The sequence below is a fragment of the Abramis brama genome (assembly GCF_963993115.1).
Source record: "Abramis brama genome assembly, chromosome: 14".
NCBI lineage: Eukaryota > Metazoa > Chordata > Actinopteri > Cypriniformes > Leuciscidae > Abramis > Abramis brama.
Window position 1 is genome coordinate 9,064,727 of NC_139976.1, and position 13,473 is coordinate 9,078,199.

At 38.7% G+C, this 13,473-nt stretch overlaps 1 protein-coding gene across 16 annotated transcripts in view; it reads right to left on the minus strand.

Moving 5' to 3' along the window:
- The window catches only part of baiap2b (BAR/IMD domain containing adaptor protein 2b), a 55,252-nt gene extending 42,873 nt beyond the window's left edge, over positions 1 to 12,379 (minus strand). For 7 of the 16 annotated variants that reach the window (XM_084134339.1, XM_084134343.1, XM_084134336.1 and 4 more), the window contains exons 1-2: positions 12,087 to 12,267; positions 96 to 171 (exon numbers count right to left, since the gene is read on the minus strand). In XM_084134339.1, the coding sequence (XP_083990465.1) occupies positions 96 to 171; positions 12,087 to 12,158 (148 nt within the window). In that variant the 5' untranslated portion in view covers positions 12,159 to 12,267. Of the gene's footprint in view, positions 1 to 95; positions 172 to 12,086 lie in introns of all 16 variants that reach the window. The other 9 variants (XR_014608882.1, XM_084134331.1, XM_084134341.1 and 6 more) reach the window with 4 other exon arrangements.
- Between the last annotated feature and the right edge of the window lie 1,094 nt (positions 12,380 to 13,473).

Consider the following 13,473-nt stretch of genomic DNA (forward strand, 5'->3'; position numbering starts at 1 on the left):
TTCTCATAAATTAAAGCAGACCAATGAAACAAGAGCTTGAATAGCTGGCTCATTGCCTGCAAGAGTGATAATGAACAAGCCGCTGATGTACTCACTGGAGAGGGCCTTCTCATAAGTCTTCCCCATGGCAACAAAGTTCCTCAAGCAAGGGTTGAACTGCTCCATGATGGACTGAAATAGAAATAGCACAGCTTTAGTCAGCACAACAGCAGCAGTTTAACAGGCATACTCACCACTAGCAAGAACATCAGTGGGACAAACACAAAAAGTTTAATGGGAGGTCACATCTGATGTCACATAGGATGCAGATAATCGAAAGTTGAACTTCTAATTCTAAGTCTCAACTCCATATTACAATAAAATTTCTGTCTGTTGATGCAGTGCATGTGTAGATACAGAGAAAGATGGATATAGAGAGAGAGGGAGCCAGAGCTCTCACGCCCCCACTTTTCAGAACACGCTCATTAGTGGGACTTGGAAGGCATCATGCCAGCTGGGATTTGCCGTTCTATTGTTGCTGTGAGCACAGAATTGTGGGAATATGTGGAGAGCTACCCACAGCCTGACTCACCTAATCCAACATTAAGAGTTGCCCTTTAAAATCTATTCATTTTCTATTGAAACTCCTTATTGACCTCATCCTCTTTTTAAAAGAGCTTCACTGCTCCATTCAAAGTAAAATCTCTCAACTTGACGAATTTGTTCTGAGCAAGTTTGCCCCAATGTCCCGTTGTTCCTGTTTTTAAAGGCTTTATCACAGCTTCCAAAATAGTAGGGTGACACATAAAGAGAATAGTATACCAAAATAGTATACCAGGAGACAGAATCTAGGAAAGCCAAGAAGAGCAGAGGATGTAAAACAACCAGCAATAAAGCACTGTACAACACAAATACTGTGGCAGCTATGGAGAGAGAATGAAGCTATGTGAATGAAAGTCTCCACTTTGGGTTTTACAGAATTGGAGTGAAGTTGTTTATGTGATTAATTAAGGTCGACGGTAAACTGATTTCTTGGGAATATACGAAATCCCCGCCACCCTATGCTCCAGTTACAATGAAAGCAGGTTTCCAGTGAAAATGAGGACAAAGATGTGAATGTATTTTTTTTGCTGCAGAGAAAATTGTGATTCAGAGGTCTTGAGGAATGGCCTGTCAAAAAATAATAATAAAAAAAAAATACCTCAAAGAGCATGCAATTAATAACATTTATAGCGAACTAGTAAAAGGACAATATATCTAACTACGCTAGTTTATCAGATGCTTTGGCTCTTTAGATAGCAGCCATTGGCAAATCTCTACGCCCACTAGGCCAATTAACAGAATTGCAGATTAGCCATTTTTCAATATTTGTCTGTAAATTTATTGTGTAAATATTCTTTCAAATAAATGTTTCTCGTTCAATCTTTGCCAGACTTGTACAAACAATGAGGAAGATGAGCAAGAAAGAGACAAGGCAACTAAATCAGCTCCAAGTGAATCATTCATAAACCTCCTTGTCTTTCTCTCAGTCACGTCTTATCTAACACAACATCTCAACTCACATTTATTTCTTATGTAATTCATCATCTGCTGCATGCAATCATACAGCAGAGTCTGTCCAGGGGTAGTAATCTTCATTATTAAGTCTTTAAAAAGGAAAAAGGAAACACAGACCAACAAATAAACACCAACAAAAGAGATGAGATCAAATAAAGGCACAGGAGAAATTCCTGGTTGGATGCAAAGCAAGCACAGCTGGCATGTTTTCATCAAGGAAGGAATTACACAATCATAGTGTGATGGATCTCACTGCACCACATGCCTAAGAGATGAGAGTGTATGATCACATGACTGAGGTGAAATGTGCGACTGGTATTCATGCAAGGACCACTGAAGCTTTTGCATGTCAAGTTTTGGTGAAAAACAATGGTGAAGTGATTTCATCATTTAATTTCTGCACATTTTAAAACCCATTTATGATCAGTATGTCCAGAATGCATTGCAAAAATATCCAGAATGCATTGTAAACCTTAAAATCTCATCTTTTCTATGTGGACCAAGCCAATAAATTTAACCAAACTGCTTTTCCTCTCCTCAACATTTCCCACAAAGCTCCGTCCTAAAGAAATCAGTATTATACATGAACCAGTGCCAAGCTGATGTCCACCCAACATTTAATCATTAAAAGCATTAAAAACACACCGCTGGGAAAACTTTCTTTCCTTGATTAGTCCCACAGCAATCAATCTAGGTTTAACAAGCATGAACGAGAGCAACCAAACCCCCGATAAGGGTGTCTCTGCCAGACACTAAACACAGATTACCATGTGAATTTTCCCAGCACTTCATTACAGACATGTTCATTAGGATGTAATTAATAGTCTTAACTAATGAGCAAGATTTTATATTGATGCATATTCAATCAGCTGGACTGCCAGTTCAAAAACTGCTGAGGGGAATTTTATGCTCCCCGCTGAAATGAAGGTGTGCATACATTACACAGTACAGAACTAGATATGCATGGTTTTGTTAGATAATACAAATGCTCACCGAAGAAGAGAGTGTATAATTTTCCCTTTTTTATAAAATAGTGCAGAGGATCAAATGAAGCACCATTTCCACAGTCCATTAACAGATAGCCTATCCAACCACATCAGCAGAAATGTACAGCATTTGTGGCAAAAATGTTCAGGGCATCAATTCTGTTTCCACTTTTATTTAACTTTACCCTGAGAATGCCTTGATAAACCAACTAAAGCATAAGGTCCCTTGGAGAATATGAATGAGTCCCTGCCTCCGATTTTCTCTGTGCACATGCACACAGACTGGCTTTGTCATGGTATACGTTGAGAATGGTTAGTATTTGTTGAACAAGCAAGGTTGTAAACTTGCCTTATTTACCATAAACACACCCTTATATCATCAAACCTATGTACCTGCTATAACACAAACCTGTGATGTGAAACTATTGCTGCAGTCTCAGAGAGCTTGGAGCAGATTGATGAATTTAATCAACTCTTATGTCAGTGTGTGCGTGTGTGTGTGTGTGTCCTATAACAATCTATGCTTCAGTGTCAGGTGGGTGCACAAGTGCCCGTTTTCATCTTTATGTCATCAACATACACAGCAAAACATGGTTAAAACAGCCGTGTGTCCGGCCACTGATGTGAGTTGCAGAATTGCAGTCTGGCAAAAGCTTCCTGCTGTTCAGCGTTATGTAATGCTCTTGAGTCCTATGGCCTCAGGACAACTGAGTAGCGAAATGGATAATGATTATGTATATTAATCAGTGAGTCTGAACAGGTTTTTGAACCCATATGTCAGGGGTTGATTTTAAACAGCTAACCTTCTGTTCAAAGCATTGCATTACACTGTCCATTAATTATATTATTCTGTGCTGGAAATAAACTAAAAATAAATTCTAAAATGATTCAGAATGATACACAGTTGGCCTCAAAGTATTTGTACACTTACGTCACACTGTATAAATGTCACTGCATGACATTCATACATTTTTAAATGTGGCTTAAAACTATTGGGGCCACTATAAATCCAAATTGACAAATTTGCAACTTTATGCCAATATTCTGCAAGTATATAGAGAACAACGAACTAAACGTGGGCAGGGAAGATTCACTCGCTAAATAACTAAGCTCAAGGTGACCCAGGCTTGCATTTTTCCAACTGGAGACATTTTCGCTTGTTCAGAAAGACCGCTTGCACCCTGAAACACTGTCATTTACATATTGTAAGATTACCTAAACAAAACATTTCAGCTTTGTCACAAACTCAGACACTTTTTCTAAGAGATGTAAAAACAATAGGCAATTCACGCACCTCCTACATCCATGTAATCTACAGAAACTTCATGTGTGATGTTTGTACATATTACATGTGTGTATTTAAACCACATAAACCCTTGTTTATCATGCAAAATGATTCCTTACCATATGTACATACATTTTGTTCTATATCTACCCATCTACATTTCTACTCATCTACGTATCTACCCATCTATTTATCTATTGTATACTTACATATTTTGTTCTGTTCCAATATATTTAAAGTCAGAAATAAATGATAATTCACCCTATGTATTTTTAAAAAGCACGTTAATGACTTTAACGTAACTAAAATCATATTTATTTTATTTAACATAATTCTTAATCATAATATCACAACTCGATCTTGTGATCTGGTGTTACTTCCATTTCATCACGACTTTGAAGGATTGGAATTGAACAACTTGCGTCCTAAAAACTATAAGACTCTCTGTGGCTCCACACACACACAATCCTAGCTTCAAGACAACACTGACTCCAGATCAGTTTTACCATTTTGTTACACTACGACACTAACAGCAAGAGTATTCGGCCCTGATATGGGATATCTTCCCTCCAGCTTCCCACCTGGACAAAGATCTTTCCGTGTCCACTGTGGATGCTGCATGTCATTTAGTCACAGCTGTCTCACTCCTACAAGCCGCCCTGGTGCTCATCTTACCAATTTCCATTTCAGATGAGCCGCTGTCTGTGTACGTGCGTGGGTGTATGTGTGCCTGTGCGAGTTCACCGTGAACATCAGCACTGCGTGCATCCCACTTCAGAGTGAGCTTGGAGAGGTGAGATAGAGAGAGAATGACTTCCTTGCCCATATATGGTTGTGTCGGAATTCCCCCGCATTACTCTCTGCTACAGTGTATTCCTATTCCCTGCACGTTTGGATCATACCATCTGATCGCAGCAGGAGGGGGAGTTTGTGCAGCTAGAGCTCATTACCTTTGACTGATGGAACACTGTGTCCCCCTTCGTTCCATCACCTTAGTTCATTCACAGAATCGCCAATGAGAAATTAGTGAATCGCAATTTCAATTTCAGTGCAATGAGACAATGATGAATACGACTGAGATACATGTGCTGGTGCATGTGCCTATGTATAATAAATGTATATAATGGGGGCTGTGTGTGGGTGGGTTCAAGCACACGGACACGGTTTTGTCTTCCTGCTGATGTACCCTCCCGTGAGATCTCGGATGAAATGTCACTGCAAAAGATTCCAGCATTTCCAAATGATCTCCTCCTGTCTCAAACACACACATATGCGTCAAATCATTCCTCTTCCATTCACCTTCAATCAATGTCTCTCATTCTATTGATTTTCCTCCTCTTTTCCTCTGACTGTTAAAGACACAATAATCAAAAGAAAAAAAAAAGAAATTATATTTTGCAATGAATAAAAGAAAGCAAATTTTAGGTTGAGATTTAATAATAATTTATCTTTATTTAATAATATTTTTTTTCAGCATAGTATTTTCAAATGTTCACACAAAAAAAAAAAATTGCACTACAATAGGCTACCTAGAATTGGAAGTATGGTGTGCGAAATATAATTTCTTTTCTTTTTTTATGGGTGAAATATAAAATGAACATTCCCAGACATTTCTTGACAATTTACATTCACTCTGTTAGACTGCTACCACATCACTTGCAGTGCAGATTAGCATTTTTTTTTCCGGATGATCAAGACAAATATAGAATATCTTCACTGTAACCTGCACATTTGTGCATCAAGGATATTTTAATAGGTTTCTCTCATTCCTTGCCAATACCATCCACCATCCTTAAACCACTCTGCCTGGCAGGCATGACAGTAGTATATTTGCCCTGCTGTCTATTCATAACAGGCATGACAGAAACAGACTCCTCTTTACAATATCCATCATGGCAGCCAAAGGACCACATTAGCCCATGGAGTGGAATGAGGGGGACGGAGCCAAAATATTGTCACATAAGCAGATCACCTTTGGGTTTGAGACAAAGATATCACAGCCTTGTGATTAAATGTCAAAAGAGATGTGTTCATACATACTGTATCTAAGGACCAAAATATCAATATCATAGACATGGGAGTGGGCTCTTTCAGTAAGAAACAGTTTGCACAGACCACCACTAATTTTCTTTAGAAAATTTTAAGTCTAGTTATACTAATATAGTTACTTTGCAGATCTGTCTAAGCAATGTGTACCATTAGATATTTTCTATCAATAAATCTGGAGTGGATTTCAACATCAAGCTGCTGAGATACAAACAATTATAAAAGAATTCATTAGAGCACACAGATGTCTCTGTTCAGTGCTCCAGGAGTATATCTGTGTGATTTGTCTGAAGTACAAAAACATTTTGTGCCTATGAGAACATGATAATCTGATGATGCGCTGCTGGCAAAATAAAATCTTTTCCTCCTCTTTTTCTCATTCACTCTTTCATCATCACTGACATTCAAGCAGCTGGCCAGCCTCTCACCTACAAATCACACAGAGACAACAGTGCAGTCTCTCTCTCTCTCCATCTGGATGCATTGCACACATAAAACTATTTAATCTGGTTACATTAGCTTTAACCATAAGACATATATGTGTCTATTACTAGCTATATTTAGAAGAAAACCAATACATTCACAGCCAATCTACTGTGAAAACATATTTTCAATGTAGAAAAGCAACAACAGGTCACTGTGGTGTTCGGCTTTAGCCAAGAGTCCAGAAAGCAGGACAAAATTAATCATTAAAACATGGCATTACGATGTAAGGCAGTACGTGGCCATCTGTAAATACCAGGTTTTTGTATAAATTCATAAGCTTTGCCCTTTTCAGAAGCTTTTGTGATCTACTTGTCTCAACTAAGAATCCCATTCCCTTCAGAGGTACCACAGGCAAAGACAGTCAAAAAACACAAACGCAAACACACAGTCCAACAGCTTTCGTCCAACATGCTGTTAAGCTACCATCTGTCTTCTATCTGACAGCTTACAGCACAAAAACAAACAAAAAAATAAATTTAGGACAGATTTTTAATGACATCTATATTCTTTTAAGGCTCTCTAGATGACTTGGAGTAAGATAAAAGGAAAAGTTGAAACTAGGACTTGTTATATAATGCCAAAGGGATGCATACTGTGCCACTAATTGCTATGCATATGAAATGGGTAATCAAAACAGAGAGAAAACCCAACTGACCTCACCCAAAACTCATAGCGAGCCTAGAAAGAAATCCCTGCTCTGCCCTGAAAATCCACTTCATTTCATTGATAACCCACAGCTAAACACAAAACAAACACACACACACACACAGATAATGTTGATTTTGGAACGAGGTAGAGATCCATCAAACAAAGGAGCTTTGGGTGGATATAAGCACTGTTTCGTTGTGTTTACAAACACATTTTAAATGTGATTCAAAGGTGATCATTGACAGTTTTACCAGTTGGACTCTCAGCACCACTTTCATTAATGGCAGGGTTCACCAATCTCGGTCCTGGAGGGCCGCTGTCCCTGCAGAGTTTAGCTCCAACCAGCTCCAAAACACCTGTTTGAAAGTTTCTAGTATGCCTAGTGAGACCTTGATTAGCTGGTTCAGGTGTGTTTAATTGGGGTTGGAGCTAAACTCTGCAGGACAGCGGCCCTCCAGGACCGAGATTGGTGAACCCTGATTAATGGTATGACCCCCAAAGGGACAGTGAGTTTAAATCAGGGGTGTCAAACTCAGGTCCTGGAGGGCCACTGTCCTGCAGAGTTTATCTGAACCAGCTAATCAAGGTCTACAGGATTACTAGAAACTTCCAGGCAGGTGTTTTAGACAGTTTGACACATGTGGTTTAAATTATGACAAAAAATATTAGTAAATTGAACAGAATTCTAACAGACTTAACTTCCCATAACTCCTGTTTGGAAGTACAACATACCTCTTAAAAACAAACAACACAAGAGCATAATTCAGCCTGATATCTATACAAGAAGTCCCAGCATGAGGCCAGTTCAAGCGTGGACATGTGGTCAGGTTGTGGGCAGTGCAGCGTGGTACGAAAGAAACAGCCTCCAACAGATGACAATATCTCTGAGGTCTGACTGTCCTACTCACCGTGGGCACACACAAAGTTGAACTCACGCACAAACCCTACGCCTTTGGCAGAGGCACATTCGCACAATCAGACTGTTGGTCTGCGAGACACTACCCACACACACACACACACACACAGAGAGACAGAGGCACATGCACATACTGACACACATAATCCATTGGCCCGTGAGACACTGCCTACACACACTGGCAGATGCAAGCTGAGTCACTCGTAAGTGCAGACGGGTGGATTCGAGCTCCCAGGGTCCTGTGAGATTACTAAGCAGCTGCCTGGTGTACACACAAACATACATCGACATGCTCCAAAAATCACACATGAAGTTGGACAAAAGAAATTGCCATCAGATCCAGTTTTACATGAGACACGTTACATGGAACTCCATTGAAAGATTTGCAAATTTCCAAAAAATTGGCAGGCTTTTCATTCACCAAGTTCTACACAAGCTTTGTGCCTTCTGTGTTGATTAAACAGTTTGGTCATATTTTACAAATAATAGTGTAGTACGTCTCCATTCAAAACATTTTAGCAAATTTAAATAAATTTCATAGATTTCTCCCCCAAAATCAGTGTAGAAAAATGCACACAAAGTTAAAAAAATAAGGCATTAAAAAGACAGCTATGCAGTCTCATGAATCTAAAACAGTGTTTCTCAACTAGATTTGCTTCGGAACCCAGATTTTACTTTGGACATACCCGACACATTAGCAAAATTGTTTATTGTTAACAACTTGCAAAATTATAAACATGGCATATGCTGAATGGGACAATTGAAAATGTCCAATATTTCAATGTAAACCAAACACACTGAAGTCAGCACGAACCATGTCTATTCTAGCATTCTAGTTCAAGACAAGTGAACCATTAAAAAGAAGGTTCACTTGGACTAAAATTTTAGAAAAGTTTGTTCATGGTTTGAGGAATCGAGGATAAAGGAAGTAACCTGTACATATTGGCATCTGTCTTATTTGCGGTAGCAAAATGCTAATCACCAAAATTAATTTTTTACCAAATATATATATATATTTAAAAAAAATTATGTTTGGGTAATTCAATTTGGTTAATTGGGTCATTGAACTTGGTATTCTGATCAGGGTGTCATGTTCTCAGGTGATAAATTAAACAAGTTGTATTAAAGTTCTTCGGCAATGAGCCGACTCTCTATATTTCAGCCAAACAATTCTTACTGTTGCTATTCTATCATCCTTTTCAGTCACGGTGAAGAGCGTCCACACATTGATATGTTTACCTGTTGTACCTTATGTTTACCTTATCCACTTTGTGTGCACAGTATAGACACTGACACGGAAAATGCGTCATCAGGGAAGCACTAATTAAACATCATAGTTTCGGTCAATGGTTTCAGTCCTTCCAAACTGTTTGGCCAAAAACATTGCTTTTTTTATTGCTCTTTCTGCCAAATATTTTAAGTTGCCAAAATTTCAATGCATCACTACAAAATACTGTAGAGTTTATGTATCCAACAACAAAAGATACATAAGATAACGTTACATTGCATCTTTTTGAATTTAACAAGGTTTTGCCATGCTGTCTGTCATAAAACAGACCTGCGACCCAATTCTGGATCACGACCCCTCAGTTGAGAATCACTGAAGTGAAAGATGATGCCTGATGATGTCAAATGGCCCACTACTTTGTTCTTCTATCTGTGAGTGCTGTTTACTGCTCCACTGCATCCGCTGTCTCTTTATTTCTTATAATAGAGAGAGAACCCCACTGCGGCCTCACAATACCTATAATTATAGAAATCACAGAGACTAAAGAAGCCAAGAGACCCAATGAGGAATGAATATTCTCCCACTTATAGTCTGAAAGGACAAAACAACCTCAATGCTCAAATCTAAAGGTAACACAGGCCATGACTTGAGTTCCCACTTCTCAACCCTCATACACTTAATACAACATACGCTACAGGATATCGAATTTATGATATAATGAGGTTTAAAGTCATTATTCTTGGAGATAATTACTTTCTAAAATGTCTTTTTGAAGTAGTCAATTTTATAAATTATGACTTCATCCTGCTTAAAATCATCCTATCTATGAGAAGATTGGTAATGCGTAAGCTTGATGTCTTTAGTTAATCCTGAAACAATCAATCAAGCACAATCCAGCAGAAAAAAAAAATGCCGAAATTTTCATCAAGGGTCATAATAAAAACATTGGAGATGGTTTCACTGTAAATACTCTGAAACTTCTGCCATCGACAAGAAGATAACACTAACGCGTGCAAAATAATCCTGAAGGAGGATTACGTGGTCAAGAAACGTCCAGTTATTAAACTAAAGCTTTTCTTTTGGCCGGTTACACAACTTCTCCAAGCTCATGAAAAATGTATCTCCATTAGTAAGACTTACAGTGCAAGAGAAATAACTACCTCCTTTAGGACCCGAGATATTATCATGACCTCATTTTGACCAAGTTAGAGCAGCTTTCCTGTTTGTTCACATACTGTTTGCTGCAGGTTCTCATTTCCTCATAAGCACACATGTACATGTGACTAATCATGTGTTTCCCAAAGCCTGCAAATATCCAACCAGAGGAAACAAGAATCCTAATATTAACAAGTCAGCTCTGCAAAAAAGTCATCTACTATTAGAGATGACTGATATCCAAAAAGAGCACTAAAATGCATTTACACATTGTGTATATATTACTATATATTATCTAATTTGAAAAATTATATATAACATGCAGTGTGACATACATAGTAACTTAATCTAAACCTATTTACTGTTGATGTTTGTTCACAAGCTTTACTCAACTAAAATAATTATCCAATACATATTTTCCTAATTTTTATACAATTACAATACATAAAAAAATGTTGACCTCATTTTATTTACTATTTGTTCATTTCAAAATTAATGTCACACTGCAGGACTATTTAACTGTAAAAAAAGTAAAAGGTGATTTAAAAAGAAGAAAACCTTGCTATTGTGAATGCTTTTGTATACCCGTGACGCCTTATTTTCACATATCACATTAAAATACTGGCATTAAAAAAGGTGCACTTGCAACAATGTAAGTGATATAAGTTGCAATATTCTGCACAGTTTTCCTCTGAACCCAAAGAAAAGTTAAAAGTTCGGAAAAATGCCATCCCTGCCCAAGTAATAATAATGTCCCTTCCGTCTCTAGCCAAGGATATTAGCTCCATGGGCTGGAATTAACAGCCTAAACATTAAAGTCCCTTAACAGATGTCTGCAGGATTGGACTAACACGCTTCACTGGGTCAGCCTCAGCAGCCACCAAGGTTTAGTTTGGTGAGTCAGGTGGTTTCAGAGAGGTAGCCTACGCTACAACAGACGTGAGCTCCACCAGGGAAAAGCTGGCAGAGAAAATAAGTAAATGTACGTTCGTATCGTATGCGCGTGCAGTGGGGATCCATGGAAGTGTGTTAGTCGCTCTTTCCTGTTGGGACTCAGATATGCTCCATCTGTTTTACACAATCAGCTTCATACCACATTACAAATCGAAAACTCATTTAGAGCAAAACAAACCCTAAGTTACAAACAGGGCAAACATTTACATATTAAGCTTTTCACAAATTCCAAACATGAAAAAACAACCACACTAGAGGAAAATCCACAAAAGTAGCCTAAACTCTTGAAACATAGTTATGCTCTTCAAATACAAGTGATGAAATCAAACTATAAGTGGCCGAAACTCACTTGTCTCCCAGTGAGTTGACAGGTTCAAGTATTTGGCTAAACTGGTTCTACACTGAAACCAGATATTTCTGCCTTTACGTACATGAGCCTCTACTCTGCATCATTTAAAGGAATAGTTCACTAATATGATTTCTGTCATAATCTCTCAGTCACTATTCATTATCATTGTAAAAGATGCTATGCAAGTGAATAGTGACTGAGGCTGTCAGTCCCTCACGATCTCTATTTGGGTCCCAGAATTGAAAGTGACAGGTTTGGAACAACATGAGGGTAAATGATGACAGAATGTTATTTTTTTGGGTGAACTGTCCCTTTAAGCAAGTTATTAATCAGCAAGTAACTTTAAAAGAGAAAACCTTTGCATTTACATTTTATATTAAGTTTACAATATGAACAAATAAATCTAACAGAGAATACATAAAATACAACCAATGCAGTGTAATTACAAATATAAAACTATATAAATCTGCCTATACAATAATAACAGTGAAACTCACCTTATAGACATTCTCCGTTATACGGTGCACCTCATCGGTCCGGGACATTTTGGAAGCTTGAGTCAGAACCATAGACGAGAATTTTAATTTCTACTGCAGGAAAATGTTTCCGAGAAAACACGGGAGGAGGAGGAGGAGGAAGAAGAAGAGGAGACACTGTATCGTTCAAACAGAGAGTGTCAGAGGCTGAGGAGGATGCGGGAGCTTTTATATGGAACTCTCTCACTGATGCCCACGCGCAGCCGCCGGAGTGGCGGGAATCCACCGTACGCGTTCATCCTCGTCACTGGAACTGCGCTTGATATTCCAACGGACTCCGCCTCTCCTCTTCACCTTCTAGGCTGCGAATGCGGCGCGACGCGACAAAAGAGCTTGCTTTCTTGGTTATAACAGAAGCGTTCGCGTTACTTCATAACGCGGCCAGTGAAAGAGCTGCAGTCAGATGTGAGACCATTTATTACAACATTTCGTCGCGTGCTTGCAAAGAGTGTAGACTGTTATCATAATTGCAGCGTTCATGTTTGGCGCGTCGTTACGCTGTGTAGAGGGGTGTCAGGAACAGTCTGTCCTTTGGATACCATATGTTCAAAATCGCCCCCTATACCCTCATTCTCCTATAACCTATTTCATTAATAGGCCATCACTTGAGGGAATGGATGAAAACGATTGCGCCGGAAGCGTTGCCGCTTTTGCATCGTTTGTGCTTGCTGTTTAACGTTAATAATCATTTGAAACTTAGCAAATTGGCAGCTAAAGTAGTAATGAAGATCTATATTCAACTCTGTCATGGAAACTAGCGTATAAACCAATTAAACAATTTAATAATCAATTAAAAAGGAAATTAATTATACCTGTATGATAGGCTAGCATATTAACATGGGCTGCATCCGAAATCGCATACTTCCCTACTATATAGTAGGCGAAAAGCAGTATGTGACAAAAGAAGTATGCCCGAATTCACTCCTAAAAGACTTGGCAGAGAATACCCGGATGCCTTACTTCCGGCGAGATTCTGATGTGTGCATACGATGGACATGATAATGACAACATGGTGAATGCAGTATGTCCAGATTATATTCATACTACACAAATTCATACTATATAGAACGATTTCGGACCCGACAGTGACAGTGCATTATGGGTATTCTCTAGCCGTTGAGTGTACATTGGTTTTGCGAGTTATTGCGGTGCATTATGGGATTGAATGAGTGCACTCGAGAACGTCCACTGTTTTGGATACCACTACAAATGACTGTCCCCTCAAATAGTGCCCTATTTAAGGGTATAGGAGGCGATTTCAGACACCCTACTTTTTAGTGGGGGGCATTTTTAATGAGCTGAATCTTTGAAACCTCCTAAAAAGACACTGACCCTTTCTTGTGGCGAC